At 52.2% G+C, this 20,509-nt stretch overlaps 1 protein-coding gene across 3 annotated transcripts in view; it reads left to right on the forward strand.

The window, feature by feature from the left end:
* SDK1 (sidekick cell adhesion molecule 1) overlaps window positions 1-20,509 on the forward strand; it is a 628,823-nt gene that overhangs the window by 499,646 nt on the left and 108,668 nt on the right. For all 3 annotated transcript variants that reach the window (XM_045164319.1, XM_045164317.1, XM_045164318.1), the window contains exons 18-20: window positions 9,284-9,399; window positions 11,586-11,778; window positions 16,082-16,180. In XM_045164319.1, coding sequence (XP_045020254.1) covers window positions 9,284-9,399; window positions 11,586-11,778; window positions 16,082-16,180 — 408 coding nt within the window. The remainder of the gene's footprint in view (window positions 1-9,283; window positions 9,400-11,585; window positions 11,779-16,081; window positions 16,181-20,509) is intronic.

Raw genomic sequence — 20,509 nt, forward strand, 5'->3', positions numbered from 1 at the left:
GGTATTCTGATCCCACTGCTTCACAAAGTGAAAACCAGTTGGGACTATAGAGTCTTGGGTTTTGTCCGATTCACCGTCTGATAAGGAAAGCGATGGCAAACCTACACAGTGTGTTGAAAAGCAGAGACATCCCTGCCGACAGGGCTCCGTCTAGTCAAGGCTCTGCTCTTTCCAGCAGTCACTACCGATGTGAGAGCTGGACAACAAAGAAGGTGGAGCACTGAAGAACTGATGCTTTCAAACTGCGGTGCTGGAGAGGACTCTTGAGAGTCCCTCAAAAAGCCAGATCAAACCAGCCAATCTTAAAGGAAATCAACCCTGGATACTCTTTGGAAGGACCGATGCTGAAGCTAAAGTTCCAGTACATTGGCCACCTGATGCAAAGAGCCAACTGACTGAAAAGACCGTGATGCTGAGAAAGATTGAGTCAGAAGAAGAGGGCAACAGAGGATAAGGTGGTTGAATGGCATCACCGATTCAACAGACATGCACTTGGGCAGACTCGGGGAGATGCTGAGGGGCAGGGAAGCCTGGCTTGCAGCAGCGTGTGGGGTTGCAAAGAGCTGGATATGACTTGGCAGCTGAGCAGCAGCAACACATGTTTAAATATAAAGAATAATAAAGTAGACTGTATGTATGTAGTAACTTCAGAAATCAACTTTTCAAAAAGTTGTGGTTGAACAAATTCTTAAAATTTTCAAATAAATCGGATTGAAAAAAATCAGAAAAAAAAGAAGCATGCCGTAACTAATATTGATATTTCCCTTTTTATTTAATTAAGGATTAAAATTCTGAAAAATTCATAACAATTAGTTATATACTATCTTATCCAGAATATATCAAAAGTAAAGTATTTGAAACTGTCAAAACCCTGTAGTCCTTTCTAATGTGTTGATTTACTCATGTGGGTTATTATTTTTCAACACTCATGTGACTTAGTGGTAAAAAAAAAAAAAAATCCACCTGCCAATGCGGACCTGCAAGAGACACCAGGTCGATCCCTGGGTCGGGAAGATCCCCTGGAGGAGGAAGTGGCAACCCACTCCAGTATTCTTGCCTGGAAAATTCCATAGACAGGAGCCTGGTGGGCTGCAGTCCATGGGTTCACAAAGAGCTGGGTATGGCTAGGCACACACACTTCAGCAATGTATATAATGCGCACGCATAGTTTTCAAATGTAATTTCAACAGTTGTGTGTTTTTGAGTGGTCATAAAGAGTGGTTTACTACAATGAAACGCGGACAGCGTCTCCTGGCCCAGGTGGACCCCAGCGGCGGCACTTGACTGGACCACTGTACCCCCACTCCTCCCTCTACTGGCCACCCCAAGAAACCCATCCTCAGCAACCGGGAAGGGCCTTTGTGTTATCAACTTGCAAATGTTTCCCAAAGGAAGAGGACGTGTGTGTCTGAAGCCAGTCGTGCGGCTCTCCATTCACATAACCTGGCTGTTCGGTGCCCCAGAGCGTTGGGGGCTTCCGCACAGGGCGCCTTGTCCTTAACTCTGAAGACTGAGGCAGTGTCCAGGGAACCTAGGTCATGTGTCCTCACTGGGGTCTAGGGGGAATTATCTGGTGAAAATGGATCTTTTTTTTTTTTGAGCAGTGAAAATCACAGAAAGGCATAACCCCTGTCACTTCACCAGGCCTCTTCACGGCCCGCAGTTTGAGGCTTGGAAAGAAGGGCACTTCAGGTGCTAATTATCTGGGGAGAGAATGCCCCTGGAGGCCTCACTCGGGCAGCAGGAGGCCACAGCTTCCCAGGAGGGTCCTCCGTGCGCAGACCAAGCCCAGCTGTGGACGCGTGGGCCTCCACCGTACTGCAGAGCAGCGGCTCTTCAGGGGCTGAGCCCTGCCTTTCCCGGAAGGCTGGGGTTAGGTAATCCTCCTCTGTAATTAAGACCTTTCCGCCATTAGCAGCTTCTTTATTTGAAGCGCTGTCAAGAAGGATTTATGGGCTGTAGGTCTTTTTCTCACTTGAGGGAATTTTTAATCCCATTGTCCACAAATTTGTGAGTCACTTCTGATGACAGTAATTAGGAGAAAGAGATGCTCAAGGATGTGAGAGCAGAAGAGAGCTGAGGAGCATTGTGAGCTGTGACATGAGGAGAAGGGAGCTTGCCTTCTTAACTGGGTCAGCCAGGCCCGGACGCCTGGTATCTGGGCCCCGGGGCGGGGAAGGCAGGGAGGCACCGACCCGATGGCGAGAGGGCCTCTCAGCATGGCTGTTACATGACACAGAGCAAAGAAAGGAACAGCAGGAAGTATTGCTCATTTAGTTTATGCAAAATGCCATTTTCTTGAAGTGTTCGATCCGTGTGGTCTTACTTTAGAAAATATAACCACATTTGACTAGAAAATTTTATGGAACTTCAGAGTCAGTAATTGGAAAGGAAATCCCAGAACTAAGCCTGCAAAGAATGAGGACGTGTGCTCTCCGAGAAGTCACGGCCCCTTTCAGTTCTTTCCCGACTGCTCTTCGTATTCTTTTTTCCCTTTTCCCTCCTTATTTCCCCTCCCACCCCCTTCCCTGTTCTCTTATGCGGGGGAGATCGTCCGGGTGACCCGTTGCCACAGAATAAACCTGGAGCTTGCAGGCAGCGCCGCTGTACCATATCTCGTGGTTTTACAGGCTGGGAATGGGATCCGGAGGGGCGGTACCTTGGGCTGGCGGCTGAGGGTCAGGAGAACGGAGAGGGGTTCCCTCGAGTGTGGGTGCCTTGACCGGAAGGCCATCAGGCTGGGCACCCTGGGGCTGACCCCCTGGGCACCACACCCAGCCAGTCCAGCATGGTGGCCACAGGGACAGCAGACTCCTTTCTCCTCTCAGGACTTGCAGAAAGGACGGTTCTAGAGATAAGGCATGGAAGCTTCTAGTTTATTAAGGCCTGGGTCACATTCTCTTGGTCAGAACAGTCACAGAGTCTGCACTGAAGTGCCTCAAACACCGCTTGCCTCAGACACCACCTCTACATGAGAAAAGGTATGAAGGTTTCTGCAGCCTTTTTAAAGTCAGATTTACTGAGGTATATAATTTACTTACCTTGAGCGCAGAGCTCTGCCCCACCCCCGCCCTTGGCAGGGTTCTTGTTTCCTCTTCTCTAGCTTTCCCTTTTACAGGAATCATGAAAATGGGAAAAGCCAGCATGCCATGGCTGCGTCTGGCCCTTCCCCGTGTCTGGCACTAAGGCCGTCCTCGTCGTTGGCAAGAGTGAGCAGCTCCTCCCTTTTCACTGCAAGCCTCGGTCCGTCCCGTGGACGGGCCAGTTTGGTTTTCCTCTCCAGCCACTGAAGGGCTTTGGAGGTGTTTCCAGTTTGCTGTTGTTGTTGTTCAGTCGCTCAGTTGTGTCCAGCTCTTTGCAACCCCGTGGACTGCAACATGCCAGTCTCCTCTGTCCCTCACTGTCTCCCAGAGTTCACTCAAACTCACGTCCATGGAGTCGGTGATGCCATCTAACCATCCTCTGTTGTCCCCTTCTCCTCCTGCCCTCTGTCTTTCTCAGCATCAGGGTCTTGTCCAGTGAGTCAGCTCTTCGCATCATGTGGCCAAAGTATTGGAGCTTCAGCTTCAGTACCAGTCCTTCTAATGAATATTCAGAGTTGATTTCCTTTATTGACTGGTTTGATCTCCTTCCTTGCTGTTCAAGGGACTCTCAAGAGTTTTCTATTTCTTTCATCAATTTTCAGCATACAGATCTTGCCTATAGTTTGTTAAATTTATATCTATTTCATGTTTTAACTGCCATGTAACTGATACTGAATTCTTAATTTCAGTTTCCAGTTCTCCATAGCTTGTGTTTCAAAATATTTTGATCTTGTATCCTGTGATCTTGCTAATCTCGGTTCTGAGTAAACGCGGGAATTTCCTACACGGAGAGTAAATACTGTCAGTGAATAGAGAGGCTTTTTGGCTTTGTTTTCCTTTTCAATCTGTATGCCCTCCGTTCCTTTTCCTGCATTACTGCTCCAGCTTGGCCTTCCAGAATAGGAGTGGTAAGAAAGACACCTTTGCTTTGCTCCTCGTCTTAGGGGAAGGCATTCTGTCTTTCATCTTAAATAAAATGTTAGTTGTAGGTGTTTTACAGATGCCTGTTGGCAAGTTTGGGCTTCCCAGGTGGCGTTAGTGGTAAAGAACCCGCCTGCCAACGCAGGCAACATTAAGAGATGCACGTTCGATCCCTGGGTTGGGAAGATCCCCTGGAGGAAGGCATGGTGACCCACCCAGTATTCGTGCCTGGAGAATCCCATGAACAAAGGAATCTGGCGGGCCACAGTCCATGGGGTTGCAGAGTCGGACACAACTGAAGAGCCTTAGCATGCGGCATGCATGCTTAGCAAGTTTAGTAAGCTCCTTTTAATTCCTACTTTGAGAGTTGTTGTTTTTCCTTTAATCTGGTAGCTCAGTCGGTAAATCATCCACCTGCAATGCAGGAGACCCTGGTTCGATTCCTGGGTCAGGAAGATCCACTGGAGAAGGGGTAGGCTACCCACTCCAGTATTCTTGGGCTTCTCTTATGGCTCAGCTGGTAAAGAATCCGCCTACAATGCGGGTGACCTGGCTTCAATCCCTAGGTTGAGAAGATCCCCCAGAGAAGGGAAAGACTACCCACTCCAGTGTTCTGACCTGGAGAATTCCATGGAGTCCATGGGATCGCAAAGAGGCGGACATGACTGAGCGACTTTCACTTTCACGTTTCCTTTCATGGCTATTGGAGGTTCAATTTTGTTAAACGATTTTTATAAAATGATTAAGATGATCATGTTTTCTAAATTCTATTGATAATGGCAAATTACCCTGATGAATATTCAAATGTTGAACCAGCCTTGTGTTTGTAAGATAAACCCTACTTGAATTAGGATAAATTGTGATTTTTACATATTTTTAAATTTTATTTTTCTAATATTTTATTAAGGATTTTTGTATCTATGTTCTCAGGCCTATAGTTTACTTTTCTTTCTTTTTATGTTCAGCACCTTTTTCTGATTTTGGTGTCAGCTTAATGCTTTAGAATGTCTTTTATTTCCTTCTTCTTCAAATGCTTAGTAAAATTAACCATTGAACCTTATACGCTTAAGAGTTTTCTTTTTTGGAAGTGTTTAATTTTATATTCAAATATTTGATAGCTATTTGACTACTCAGGTCATCTAGTTCTTCTTGAGTAGATTGGAAGTGTGTTTCTTTAAAGACATTTGTTCATTTCATCTAAGTTGTTGAATTAATGAACATACTGCTAAGTCACTTCAGTCGTGTCCGACTCTGTGTGACCCCATAGATGGCAGCCCACCAGGCTCCCCCTGTCCCTGGGATTCTCCAGGCAAGAACACTGTAGTGGGTTGCCATTTCCTTCTCCAATACATGACAGTGAAAAGTAAAAGTGAGGTCGCTCAGTCGTGTCCGACCCTCAGTGACCCCATGGACTGCAGCCTTCCAGGCTCCTCCATCCATGGGATTTTCCAGGCAGGAGTACTGGAGTGGGGTGCCATTGCCTTCTCCGTTAATGAGCATAAAGATACTCAAAATGTCCTTTTATTCTTTTAGCATCAGTAGAGTTTATAGAGGTGTCTCCTGTTATTGGTGATGTTGATAATTTGCAATTTCTATTTATTTTTTATCAGTCTGGCTAGAAGTTTATTGATTTTTAAAAGAACAGCTTTTAGATTCATTGTTTTTTTTTCTATTATTGTTTATTTTTATTTCACTGATTTCTGGTATTTTTCTTCACTATTTTCCTTCTTTTTTAATTTACTTTTATAGGTTCTTACAGTTGAAGTTTAGATTCTAATATAAACATCTAAAGGCTATTTATTCAGTTCAGTTCAGTCGCTCAGTCATGTCCAACTCTTTGCAACCCCATGGACTGCAGCATGCCAGGCTTCCCTACCCATCACCAACTCCCGGAGCTTTCTCAAACTCATTTCCATTGAGTCGGTGATGCCATCCAACCATCTCATCCTCTGTTGTCCCCTCTCTTCCTGCCTTCACTCTTTCCCAGCATCAGGGTCTTTTCCAATGAGTCAGTTCTTCCATCAGGTGGTCAAAGTATTGGAACTTCAGCTTCAGCATCAGTCCTTCCAATGAATATTCAGGACTGATGTCCTTTAGGATGGACTGGTTGGATCTCCTTGCAGTCTAAGGGACTCTCAAGAGTCTTCTCCAACACCACAGTTCAAAAGCATCAGTCTTTTGGCACTCAGCTTTCTTTATAGTCCAACTCTCACGTCCATACACGACTACTGGAAAAACCACAGCTTTGACTAGACAGGCCTTTGTACGCAAAGTAATGTCTCTGCTTTTTAATATGCTGTCTAGGTTGGTCATAGCTTTTCTTCCAAGGAGCAAGTGTCTTTTAATTTCATGGCTGCAGTCACCATCTTCAGTGATTTTGGAGCCCCCCAAAAATAAAATCTCTTACTGTTTCCATTGTTTCCCCATTTATTTGCCATGAAGTGATGGGACCAGATGCCATGATCTTAGTTTTTTGAATGTTGAGTTTTAAGCTAACTTTTTCACTCTCCTCTTTCACTTTCATCAAGAGTCTCTTTAGTTCTTCTTCGCTTTCTGCCATAAGGGTGGTGTCATCTGCATATCTGAGGTTATTGATATTTCTCCCCGAAATCTTGATTCCGGCATATGCTTCCTCCAGCCCAGCATTTCTCATGATGTACTCTGCATATATGTTAAATAAGCAGGGTGACAATATACAGCCTTGATGTACTCCTTTTCCTATTTGGAACCAGTCTGTTGTTTCATGTCCAGTTCTAACTGTTGCTTCTTAACCTGCATACAGGTTTCTCAGAGGCAGGTCAGGTGTTCTGATATTCCCATCTCTTGAAGAATTTTCCACATTTTGTTGTGATCCACAGTCAAAGGCTTTGGCATAGTCAATAAAGCAGAAGTAGATATTTTTCTGGAACTCTTGCTTTTTCGATGATCCAGCACTTTTGAATCCCCAAATTTTGGTATGTTGTGTTTTTCCCTTTTATTAAACTAAAAATGCTTTCTCATTTTCCAGGTGATTTCATCTTTAACTCATGGGTTACTTTGAAGTGTGTTCCTTAATTTACAAGTTTTTAGGGACTCTCCACATATCTTTCTGTTGTTAATTTCAAGTTTAATCCTGTTGAGTCATAAAAGACACTTTTTGTGATTTCAGTTATTTTTAACTTGTGTTTTGCATGACATATATATTTCAAATGTGTCCATCTCGGTTAAGTTCCACATGTGCTTGAGAAGAATATGTAGTCTGTTGCCCTTGGGTAGATTTCTACGTAAATATCGTGTGGGTCAGATTCTGTGTGGTGTTGCTCTGGCCTCGGAGACCCTTGCTGAGACGCCTGGCCTGCCTGTTTTTTGGGTGGCGTGTCGAGGTCTCCACCTGTCCCGGTAGTTTTGTGTAGCTTTACTGTCAGTTCTGTCGTTTTGCCTTCTGTACGCTGAAGCCCTGTGCATCCACATTCAGGATTGTTGGGTCTTCTTGAGGGACAGAGCACGCCATCATCATGTCACGAGCTCGTTTATCACTGGTTTATTGTTTGGTAGGATATTTACTCTGATATTAATGTAATGACACCAGGTTTATCTTAATTAGTGTTTTCGAGTATTTTTTCCCATTCTTTTACTTTTAAGCTTTTTTTTAAGAAGAGGGGGAGGGTCCCTCTTTTCTCGTATTTCGGACATAGTGGCCCTGTGGCCTCAGCTTCCTTATGGGCTCACAAAAGGGTAAGACTTTTTCATTTGTTCAGCTTTTCCTCGTGTTTGATGGCTGTGCCCTGCTTCCCAACTGCCCAGACCCTCGGCTCAGTGACGCCTGTGGCCGTTTTCAGTCCACCACTTCAGGATGGTGCTGAGCGGGAAGTGAGCAGGACAGTCTTCCTGGTATGGTATGGAAGGAGGGACCAGAGACAGCGCTGGAGGAGAAGACGGGAGCGGCTGGGCGGCTTGGAGTCTGGAGGGGAGGGCTGGGATGCGGTGTGTCTGTCTCATCTCTGCCGGATGACGTGAGATTCTGAAGAAGAGCGTAATGAAAGCTGCAGTGATTTTTAACAGCACCGTACTGAATTCTCACGTGTTCTGTGCCAAGAGACACGTGTCTCTGTTTCTGTTCCTGGAGCCAAAGGATCCTCTGGGATCCGCTGTCTTTCCCTTGAAACAAGCTCCTAAAGAACCAAGACCTTCCCATGTGTCCCGCAGAAAGCTGTACACCAGAGCCAGCGGCCTGCCCCTTCTGCAGAGGCTGTCCTTCAGAGGCCGGCCGGGTCCTGTCTCTGCCAGCGGCCTGCCCCTTCTGCAGAGGCCGTCCTTCAGAGGCCTGCCGGGTCCTGTCTCTGCCATTTCCAGAAGCCCGCTGATTTCCCACTGCCCTCTGTGTACGCTCTCAACCTCTGCGTCCGGCATCCAGGGCCATCTCCACAGTGACCCGCCCACCTTCTCAGCCCCTTCCTCCCCCAGCACCCCATGTCCAGCCACGCCCATCATTCTCTCACCACTCACCAGGCTTCTCATAATCATTTGCCTTTGCTGACTCCATTTTCCCCGAAGCGAACACTTTTCTCAAGGCCTTTCCGCCCTCGGAGGTCTGCCCTTTCTCCCAGCCCTCCTGCGGTGTCCCCTGGCCTGAAGCCTTCCGCACACACCTGGCGCAGAGGCTCCGCCTGTGTGTGCACCAGAGGGAGCTGCCTGGGACAATTCAAGCTGAAAGTGAGCAGCTCCCCAGGAATGTGACTTCCTTGGAGGGCTCTGGGCAGGCACATAATTGGGCTCAATAGTTCTTCAATAAAAGAAATGGAAAGTGGAAATTTTTTTATGGTAGTTTCTATGGCAGACAAAGAGAAATTTAGCCTCTGAATGGATAAGTAAGTACATATGAAAAGGGATTTTTTTTAATATATAAAGGATAACTGGGCTTGAAAACAGAATGATATGTAATAGGGGACGCAGAGGCCTAGATCAAACCTTGCCTTGATCTCAAATACTGGCTAACTGAAAAAAAATCAGAGAAAGCTTTTGTTCGCTGTCTGTCTTGGGACCCCCTAGGAAAGGCTCACCGTGGGTTGAGATGACCTGGTCCACTCTTCTGCCTGTGCCTTTAAGAATTCTCCAACAGAAAGTGAGGAGTAGCCCAGCTCTTTCTTGTTGTAGCATCTCGATTAGCTTCCAAAACCGTGCAACACCCTCCGGGCTCGCAGCGCTGAGCGTGCTGGTGAGCCAAGAGCAGCAGCTCAGGGTCTCTTCTCTCCCCGCCCTGTGCCTCCTGCCGGCCTCCTGTTGCCCCCGCCCTGGAGCAGTGCCAACCGCACCCCCGCAGAACGTGCAGGTGGAAGCCGTGAACTCCACCACCATCCAATTCCTGTGGAACCCTCCACCCCAGCAGTTCATCAACGGCATCAACCAGGGATACAAGGTACACCTGGGGCCACAGCCGGCACGGTCGTATGATCAGGGAGGGGCCCCTGCACCTCGTTTCGTGAGGAACCCATGGCATCCATTGCAGACATGTTAACCTTGGTGGGGTCTCCTTTCATCCACAGTCTTATCACCAGCCATACTGACTCATAAACTCTAATTACTGGTCGTTGAGAGGATGGTTGTTGGGAATTCCCTGCTGGTCCAGGGGTTAGCGCTCTGCACTTTCACTGCCAAGGGTGCAGGTTCAATCCCTGGGTGGGGAACTAAGATCCCGCACAGCCAAAAAAAAACAAAACCAGAAAAGGCTGGTTCCGCTAGGACTGAGCAACGCTATGAGAAGGCCGTCCATTTAAAATGACCGGTGGGAGACCCGGCCTGGCAGGTTGAAATCAGCACGTGTACCAAATGCTTCCTTCCAGAAGGGGGCCTCTCTGAGGAGTGCAGACTCGGAACAGAGGGCACGGGGCGCAGCTGAGTGAGGTTTCTACCAAGTACCAATGAGTAGGTGCCCCCTCACTGCTTCGGGACAAGTTCTGTGTGTGGAACCGAGACCTGCTGGCTCGGGGCCCCTACCTGAACTGAGCAGACACAAAACGCACTCCTGCCTGCCCTGTGCCGGGTCTGAGCACCAGCCTCTGACCTTCAGAGCTGTGTCTGCATGCAGCTTCCAGGAGCACAGCTCTGCTTTCCTTCTGGATGAGCATCTCCTGGCTGCGGCAGGGAGCCCGCCTTCATTTATTTCATCTATAGTGTGATATGTTCACATATCTTGTGCAGGAGCAGATCAACTCAGGGGTTCCACCTAGTTTGCTTAAAAACTTGATAATTTCAGATTCAGAGAGTGTTATTTCCTCAGAACACAGTTCACTTTCCCCGCCACCCCCCACCCCATTTGGAGTCAACTTATTAAAACATTTGTTTTTCACTAGAAAGACGGGCATAGTTGGAAATTTGTCCTGCCTTTTCTTTTCTCCCAGAGGTAGCGACAGTCAGAAGTTTCTTTGAAATCATATTGATCAGTGAAGATCTTTCTGGCAAGACCGGGGCATTCATTCAGTGGCTTGGTTGTCAGCTTATTCTACATAAATACGCTCCTTGTCCGGTGATGTGTCCATTTTCAGAGCTAGTTAGTGCTAGAAATGCTTGGTGTCAGAGGAATTAAAAGTCACATTCATACAGTAATGTTGCCAAAACATTAAAATAACTTCCTTTGGAATGTGTATATATACTGTATTTCTGGTGACTCAGGTGGTAAAGAATCTGCCTGCAATGCAGGAGACGTGGGCTTGATCCCTGGGTCAGGAAGATCCCCAGAGAAGGAAATGGCAACCCCCTCCAGTGTTCTTGCCTGGGAATCCCATGGACAGAGGAGCCTGAGGGGCCATAGTCCATGGGGTCGCAGAGTCGGACGTGACTCAGCAACTAATACTTTCATTTTCATAATCAGTCTCCCCAGATCCATTTTTAGAAAACCGGCATGAGGTAAATTATAAAAATTAACACTGTTCCCATTGAACTCAGGACTTCTTTTTGAGTCAGAGTATGTGCCCATCCAGAAAAATATTTGTATTGATGTTTCATTGTACTGATCCATTCAAATAACAGGTAATGTCATCTTTACTTCTTAACGTTAAATATATATATGTTCTGTAACAAGTTTAAGTGAAGAGAAAGTGAAAGTTTGAGAAGTGTCTTTTTTCCCAATGTGAGTTGAAGTAGATATTTTATATACACGTGTATAAAATGCATATAGGAATACACGTGTGCTCAGTTGCTCAGTCACGTCCAGCTCTTTGTGACCCCGGGGACTGTAGCTCACCAGGCTCTTCTGTCCGTGGGATTCTCTGGGCAGGAATGCTGGAGTGCATTGTCCTGTCCTTCTCCAGGGGATCTTCCCGACCCAGGGGTCACGTCTCCTGCCTCTCCCACGTTGGCAGGTGGAGTCCTCACCACTGCGCCACCTGGGAAGCCCACAAATATACACATTTGTACTCAAGTAGTCTGTGAGATATCTTTTAAAATCCATATTTTTCAGCGAGATTATAAAATGTAGACTATAGTAAATTTCTTGATCACGATTTTGCTTTCTTTGAAGACATATTATTGCAAAATAAAATTTTGGTGCAGATCTGAGGCTGAAAGCATGAAATTAAATCTCTTTTTCACCCTGTCCCACCGCAGCTTCTGGCTTGGCCAGACGACGCCCCCGCAGCCGTCACTGCCCTCACCATTGCTCCAGACTTCCACGGGGTCCACCATGGGTATATCACCAACCTGAAGAAGTTCACTGCCTACTTCACGTCCGTTCTGTGCTTCACCACCCCCGGGGACGGGCCCCCGAGCACGCCGCAGCTCATATGGACGCATGAAGACAGTGAGTCCCCTCTCCAAGGGTCTCCTCAAGACCCCTTGGTCATCAAAGAGGCTTGGGCCACCGTCCTGCCCAGCTTAGCTTCGTGTAGTCTATGGGGTGCGGGTGACCCTAGAGAAATAAGCTGGGAGCTGACCAGAGGGGTCTCAACAGCTCAGTTAAGACTCGTAGTCGGAGCCATCTAGGCATTCGGGACCGCGGAAGGACTTCCCATGGGGCTGTGGCTCGAGTGGTTTCAAAGCTCTGTCTGGAGGTTTTGTGGTGATGGACTAGAGACCAAGGTGATGCAGTCTGGGGAGAAGGTGGACAATCATGAGAGCCTGTGCCCCGGACGCAGGGCTAGCACAGGGGAGACGCAGAGGCGTGTTACAGAGGGTCGGGGCTGGTGGGGCCCGGGGCCGGGGTGGGCAGAAGGGAATCTCCAGGATGACTCCGCAAACTGCGGCGCGGGCGACGGGGCAGCGGTGACGGCCGAGACCAGAGTGTGAAGGCGGGTCCGGGGCTGGGACGCGAGGCGCAGTCGGGGCCCGCTCACGTCGAGGCAGCAGCGGGCCTGAAGAAGCAGATGTGGGAGTCCAGCACTTAGCGACTGTGACCGTGTTCTCCCAGGAAAGTCTGGGGCTGTAACTGAAGCGTGCAGTCGCACCACAGACGGAAATGCTTGAAATCAGTGCTACCTCGGGGCGTCTGAGTATGAGGCCCTTGGCAGTTAAACCACCTAAGTGGGTGCAGTCACTTTGGGATCAGGGGGCTTCAGAGAAGCAGGAGGCTGGCTGGGCCCTGGCCCCGCCGTGTGCAAGGAGGCTGGTTAGAGCCTGTGTGCAGAGGGGCGAGCAGGAGGCCTCCGGGTAGGGGGCTCTGGAAGAGGAGGAGCTCTGCTTGCTGGAAGGCCCCTTCTCCACTGCCCTGAAGGAAACACAGCTGACTCCTTTATGACTGCAGACGAGTGGGAAGGCAAGCCCCCCACCCCCACAGTTGAGGGAGGCGGCGGTGAATTCTCGGAGCGCCCCAGGCACCCCTCACAGCTCTTCATCATGTGGGCATTTTCTTCCATTTCATTATTGAGAGAAGAGCCCAGGGCAGCATCTCAGCTCCAACCACAGCAGGTCCAACTGGACACTGGGTGTTACTTTCCAGAGGACACTTACTAAAAATAACAAGTGGCAAAAGCAGGGAACTTCTTCAGATAAATGAGAGAAGACTCCTGGCTGAATTCTTGACTTTAAAAGCTCTATTGTTGCCAGTTAGACAGACACAGTGGACATGAGATTGAGCAAACCCCAGGAAATAGTGCAGGTCAGAGGAGCCTGGCATGTTGCAGTCCATGGGGTCACAAAGAGTCGGCACCACTGAGCAACTGAACACCAACAAAGACAGACTCGGACTACACGGAAACATCTCACCATGCTAGGCAGCCAGGGAGCAGGGCCTTCAGGGCCCCAGGCCCACCATCAGTAAGAAGGAGAAATGAGAAGTTTCTTGAGAGTTGAGAAAAGTAGCAGTGACATCATCTTTTTAGAATTTTCTAACTGAACCACCATTTTTTGATAGAAAGGGAGCCTGTCAGTCCTACCTAGAAAGACAGAGCATCCTTGCAGGCGTGGACGGTCTCCCTGAAAGATGGGAGGTAGGGCTGCTGTTGGGCTTCCCACGTGGCGCTAGTGGTAAAGAACCGGCCTGCCAAAGCAGGAGACATAAGAGACGCGGGTTCAACCCCTGGATTAGGAAGATCCCCTGGGGGAGGGCATGGCCACCCACTCCAATATTCTTGCCTGAAGAATCCCATGGACAGAGGAGCCTGACGGGCTATGGTCCACGGGGTCACACAGAGTCAGACACAACTGAGCGACTGAGCACACACAGGGCTGCTGTCAGCTCTGGGGGTGCAGCCTTTCAAAGAGGACCTGGGACCCTGCCTGCCAGCGAAATGGCCCCCATCACCCCATATTGACGACGCAGATGGTGCCCTGGTCAGTCCTGCACACACAGCGGGCCTCCTTCTCCAAAGCTCTGATGAAATAAGAACTGTGGGGAGGGGGCGGGGGTGCAGCACAGCAGAGAGGAAACAGAATATAAATTTCAGCCGAGACGCTGCCAGCTGGTTCCAGCAGAGCTAGAGGACAAGCATATTTGGGCAGGAATCCAGGAAGCAGAAACACTGAGAACATAAAAGGAGCAAAAAGCTTTCTTCGCTATTCTATCGATCGAAAAAAAGAACAAGTCAGTTCAAAAATCTGTCAGAGTGTCTTTCTGGAATCTTAGAATTGGAGGAGGATGAGACGGTCTTGACAGCCATCCTGCTTTACCGCGTTCTCACACTCAAAGAGTGAAATTTGTCAGAGCGTGTGAGCTTATCCATAAAGAGTCTTTTGAAAGTTTCACCCAGATGAGTGAATTTGCTGAGGCTGTTATCATTTTTTTTTTTTTTAAATCACGAGGTGTGTTCGGAGGCTTTGGCCAAGTACCAACTGGGTACCAGGTGTGGAATTTGCCTTAAAATCCTGCTGTCTCTACAGGGTCGACAGTGGACAGAACAGGGCTGAGGCCGGTTAGCTGGAATCCCTGAGCTCGGCTCTGGGATGGACACCAGGGACCCTTGACTTCATGCTCTCCTGTTCTAGGCTGAAGAAACTATGCTTTGTTATTGTGAGAAAGCTCTCCGTGTGCCCTTGCCCAGAGGTGTCCACGGGAGGCCAGTGGGAACCTGGTTCCCCACCCGGCAAGGAGCACACTTGTCTCCCCTCTGAGTCTGCCTTTGCTCCTCCCTTTCCTCCCCCTAACGTTCCCCTGCACTTCTCCTGCAAAAGAGCAGAGGGGTGCTTGTGGGGGGCACCACTGCAGAGAGGCAAGTGGAGCAGGGCTGGTGAACTGTGGGCTTAAGGGGTGCCCGCCAGGTGCCCCACGATGCCCGGCTCGGGACTTGGGACGCAAGGGACCTCCACTCTCTTCCTCTCCCCCCGCCTCACCAGCCCCCGCCCCGTCTGACCACTGCGCCTGCTCTCCAGGGTCTCCTTTCCCACCTGCCCCCCCGCCATGCGGCACAGAGGGGACCTAACCAGCACATGTGACCCGTCCCTGTGGTCACAGTCACCTGTCACCTCTTCCCACCTCCTGGGGAGGCGGCCCCCAGGGGACCGGGTGTGGGGGCGCTGGAGCACTCAGCCTGGAGGAGCTGGAGCAGGCGGTGGGCTCAGAGCCCCCTGGTGGCCCCTGCAGTCCCTCCAGGGCAGGCAGGAGACCCGGGTGCTGGACCCAGCTCCAGGCTGGCCCCTGCACATCCCTGCTCTGAGCCAGCGTGGAATTCTACAGCCGGAGAACCGGGGCAGGGTCAGAGCGGACTTCTGACGACCCTCTGGGTCTGAGAGTCCAGACCTGTTTAGCTCACATGCTGGCCTTTCAGGCCTCTTCTCTCCTGCGCTTTGCAAACCGACAGTAAGCTCAGCTTAGAAACGACTCCACGTTCTGGTGGCGTGATAACTGACAGCCAGTGACAGCAGCAGCCGCTCGTGAGGCCGGGGACGTACCAACCGCATCCGTGTTTTATTACATGTTTTTCTCACAATTACCTTGCAGCGTGAGTTACTTTTATTTTCCCTGTTTTGCAGATGAGCAAACTAAGGCTTAGCCACTCTAAGGAGCACAGAGCCAGCCAGCAGGGGCCAGGCTTCGGCGCAGCCAAGCCCAGCACTGAAGCAGCTGCAGCTCTGCTGCGCTGCCCCTGCCTCAGGACGAGGCTACTGTCGGGGAAATTCAAGGCAAACGTGCAATTTTTGCTGCAAATTTCTCACGCCTGCCCTGCCCCTGGGCTCCCTGGGGAGAGTAAGTGCAGGTCACAGCCTGGATCAGGCTGGCAGGCGTCGGCCAGCGACCAGGCATGGCCAGCCCGGCCTCCTGGCCAGGGCTCCTGGCCGCGGCCCCACACGAGACAGACAGACACACAACAGGGACGCAGGGGCGTCAGGGACGCTGGAGTAAGCAGTAGCCTGAGGGGTCCAACCGCCCGATTGTTCAACTAGATCCGATGAGGAGAAAGAGCAGGGACTGTGTCCGCATCTCCTACCGCCGGTCTCTGCAGTTCTCAACGAGGCTGGGGTGAGGCCGACAGAAATCACTCATGTGACCATAGCCCGGTCCCTCTAACACCTCAGACCCTGTGCTTCTGGGTTTTCTCTGGCTTTTCCTGAGGGCTCTGACTGGCAGGCTTGGTCCCGGCTCCCGCCTCCTTCCACAGACAGACGTTCCCCACCAATCCGACTGGAGAGAATCGGGCTGCATGCTAACAGATATCTCTGGTTCTCATTTCCAGAACCAGGAGCCGTGGGCCACCTGAGTTTCACGGAGATTCTGGACACATCTCTCAAGGTCAGCTGGCAGGAGCCCCTGGAGAAAAACGGCATCATTATAGGTAAGGGTCTCTGTGGTCAGAAAAGGCAAAACAAGTCTGCCCCACACAGAGGGACAGACACAGCTCCAGGCACCACGGCTGGCAGCGCCCGGGTGCCCAGGGCCTGCAGGGTGACTGTCACGGGGCCAAGGTGGGGGAAGACCTGTCCCGGGGGCCTCGCCTCGTGTGGGCCCCTCCTGGCTGGGCTGCAGCCTCCCAGTGTGCAGGCTCGGTCTCCTGGGCGTGTTGAACAAGCCTCTGACATCTCTGCCCAGGAGACTCGTGCTCCAGGTGTGTCTTCTCACAGCTGTTTCTCTTCTGTAATCTCGTGGCCATGTAGGGAGTTGACAGCTGAGATCACAGTGGTGTTACAGCTGAGGAGGCTGGGGCTCGGGTGGGCAGGGAGAGCCGAATGCAGGCACCGTGATGGGGTGGCCCTGCCCCCGCCTTCCCCCACCCCCTGGCCCCACCCCAGAGAGCGGCCAGGCCACGCCTGTCCCCTGCCCCAATGCCAGGCCACCCGGGGGGGCACTGCAGGTGAGGGGTGTCCAGGGAGCAGGGCCCCAGGCTGCGCGTTGGCCGCCTCCTTCTCCTGCAGTGCCGTCTCAGGGGAGCGGCTCACTTTGGTAGGACTTTTAATGATTTCATTTTGTAGAAGAGGTTTTTGAAGAACCTTCCAGATTATAGGGCTGAATTTCCATTTAAATCGCATCATCCACATGCAGCACAGGGTTGGCCCAGCCTCCCCGCCCAGGGCCAGGGCTTCGCTCCACGTGTTCCCAGAGACTGTGCCGCTGGCCAGGGGAAGGCCGGACGATTCCTCTTCCTCAGTGGTTAGGTGCAGACAGCTTAATAAGTATTATATCCTGGCACCTGAACAGCCGTTTCAAAGAAGAAGATGCGTTCATTGAAAGAAGAATGTCTGCATTTCCTTCTTAAGTCACCAGTTAGCTCCCAGTGGGACCTGTGCGCCACGGGCACTGCCCAGCTTCTCCAGCTTGGAATCCGAGTGGGCCCCGCCCGCCTCCCGAATTTCCTGCCCCACGTGGTGTTCACACGGTTCCGTGTCCTTATCTCTGTAACCGCCGGGAACGCAGCGGAGACAGGGCGCATTCGAAGGCTTGCAGAGTGCTCTGATCCTGGGATTGCGACTGGCTCCAGCCACAGGTTCACGCAGGGCCTCAGACACAGCCCCCCACACACAGCCCGGGGTCTGTCCCTACGCTGAGCTCCCCGCTTCTCTCCTGTTGCTCAGGAAGGTGCCCTCTGCTCACCTCGCCCAACCAGACCCCCTACACGGGGAGTGCTCAGATCCGGGAGGTGCCACTAGGGGCACTGTTGAGCCGATGCCGCCTCTGACCCTCTTAAATAAATGCATGAATCTAGATCTGCTCTCAAGAAGCTGAGAATGATGTTAAGTCCAGGAAAGGGGGACAGTCCCTACTGAAATCAGACCTCCAAAGCCCAGCCTGCTCACACTCTGAGGCCTCTGGGCAGAGGACGCAGTGCTGCGTGTGTAGGGAAGACGCCTGGAAGGAATGAGACCAAGTGGTGGGGGTGGTGTGGCAGAGAAGGGCGGTCGCCCAGAGGAATCCAGGTTCCTGTGGCTTTAAGCTGCACAAAGGGAGGAAATCAGACGACCAGCCAGAGGGAAGCAAACTCAGAAGCACTGAAAGCCAAGCAGCGGCCCCCACGTGGAGGAAGTCCTTCCAGCTCAGCCCTGTGGGGACACCTGTGGCCCGAATCAGAGTCAGTGAGAGCGGCAGCTGCCACGGACTTCAGGGGGCCAGGTGCCGCGGGGCAGGCAGACCTTTCGCCTTCGTCGGCTCAGCGCTGAGGATCCACAGAAAGGGGGTACGTTTCAAAAACCTGACCAGCACGCCTCGGTGGACAGACTCCACTGCAAGGCCTCCCACTGACAGTGGCACCCTCGGCCCTCCCCAGGCCTCCCAGCACCCGCCCGCCTCGCCCTTCCAGTGTCCAGCCTTGCGGGAAACCCACGGGCGTCACCCCCGAGTGGCGCCCACCTCCCCAGGCTGGGCGCCCGCAGCCAACACTCCTGATTGACGATCATCAATTCCTGCAGCCAATAGGTCTTAATGAACCCAATTTCGTGTTTTATTAAACAAATACTTGCAGTCACCAGCAACAGCTACTGTTTGTCATGGAACACGGCCTTCGCAGCTCGCGCTATTCAGAGCCGGCCACCCTGCCCTGGGCTGGAAGCAGGTCTGCAGTGGCAGCTCCGAGGGTCAGAGCTCCAGGCAGACGCTCCGCTCCAGCCATACCTCCCTCGGGGGCACGTTGTTCCTCGTGGTCTGTTCTCTGCCTCACCTCTCCCCTCAACTCCGTAAGACGGGCTGCAGGGAGAGGGGGACTTCCCAGAGGCCGGACCCCGGCTGCAGTGTCCCCACAGTCACCCCCCAGGACCCCTGCCCTCTGTGGGATCCTCCCTGCCCTGGATGCTCCACTTGGACATGCAGGGCAGCACCCCCGGATGGACTTGTTTTCCCGTGGGGCATGCCAGCCGCACCCCAAAGGCCTTTTACAGGCTGAAGGGAGAGAATCCCACCAAGTACAGCAAAAGAAAACCGTGTTTGTGTTTGTGGGCAAACCTGGCCTCCGAAAGCCCCTTTCAGGAAGCGTCTACAGGGCACCAGCCACCGTCCCTCCCAAGCCGTCCCGTCAATGCCGGTCAGAGAAGCTGCTGAGCAGATGGCACCACAACATCCAGTCTTGCGCACGGGCTGCTCTGTGGCCCAGACACCCGTAGGAGACTGGGTGCTGGGAGCTCCCCTGAAGCGCCCGGAAGGAGCCAGCGGGAGGCGGCAGGGGCGCAGGGTGCCCAGCGAACTCCACCCGCGCTGCCCCTGTACAGGCAGCATTCCCCACGGTCCCCCCCAAACGCTGATTTATGAGCAGGAAGACACGGACAGACAGCTCACGATTGGATGCACTGCTCTCTCGTGGAGAATGTACTTCAGCTCAACAGGGAATCGTTTCTGAAGCCCCACTGGTCATTAGTCTCAGTTAGGCAGCATTTGGAGCAGGGAGGGCACACCCTGGGAAGGGGGCTCTCTCTTCCCTCCTCCCGCACCGGGCCCCGAGGAGCACTCCGGCCAGGCCTGCCTGCAGGGGCCTTGCCCACCACGTGCCCACACTCTGTGCCTCTGTGCGGAGCGTCCAGGCCCGCCTGCTCTCGCTGGCCTTTGCCGCGTCCTTTCCCGAGCGTGTGAGGGCCTTCCGTTGTGTGCTTGGCTTCATTTGTATCCACAACAGCCGCCCACCAGACTGTTGCCATGCCATGGAGCCCTGCTCATTCTCTTCTGCTAAGGGTGCTGGAAGCACTGTGTTTGGGCTCCAGGTTGCCATGCAGAACAAGATGCTATATTTTAGTAAAGCTTGATGAAGAACAGCTTTTAAACAAAGAGAATTGTCTGGCGGACAAGGTGGTGATGTTAACGGCACGCATGAGAACACGAGTGTGTAACACCACCCTTCTCGTCCGGTGCGTGTGGGGCCAACTCGAGCCTCTCAGAGTGGAGGTCCCTCGGACAACCCCCAGTCCTCCTGGGCGCAGCAGGGTTCCCCAGAGCCGGCGGGCTGGGAGGGCGCTCCTGGGAGGGTGCGGAGCTGCGGCCTTGGTCCCCTCCTCCGTGAGGCGGGGGCAGCGATGCTGCAGCCTCAGAGCTCCGTCCGAGGCTGAGTGAATTCACGCAAGTGGGGCACTCAGGACATCACAGGTCATGGACACGGCGTGTGTGAAGTCACCGGTCCTCACTGCCCTGCCGGGTGGTCTGGTTTTCACTGTACAGTTAGTCCCAAAAGTCTGACTCGGCAAAAAAAAAAAAAAAGAACGGATGGATTTTAGAGCCTTGGGGTGTTCCTGCCTCTGAGGGTGAGGGAGGGCAGGTCAGGGCGGGAAGCGGGGAGGAGCCTCTCAGGTCTGGAGTGAGCACCGTCCTCTGTGCGGAGGACGATGGGGAGGGGAGGGGGCCCGGGAGGCAGCAGAGTCCGCGGTTCGGTTCACGTGGGCCCGCGGTGGGGACCCCGCGCCCGGGAGTGCAGCTCAGGTAAGCAGGGGCTGCCGGTGTGCGGCAGGGCCTCGCTCTGTCCTCCACGGCCTGCTGCCCCCGCCCCCCACCCCCCCGCAAGGGCCGCGCCCCACGCCCACCCCCACACCCCCGCCCGCGGAGGCCGCCAGGCTGTGGGGCAGCTGACGGGCAGAGGCTTCTAGCGTTATTTTTTTCTCCAAAGTACTCAAGTCCCGAGACTCGCCTCTAAATTCTTGTTTACTTGCAAGTGCAAGTCTCTCGCTCGATTTATTGCTTCATCAGAGTGAGAAGGAGC

This window comes from Bubalus bubalis, chromosome 24, assembly GCF_019923935.1.
Source record: "Bubalus bubalis isolate 160015118507 breed Murrah chromosome 24, NDDB_SH_1, whole genome shotgun sequence".
Taxonomy (NCBI): Eukaryota; Metazoa; Chordata; class Mammalia; order Artiodactyla; family Bovidae; genus Bubalus; species Bubalus bubalis.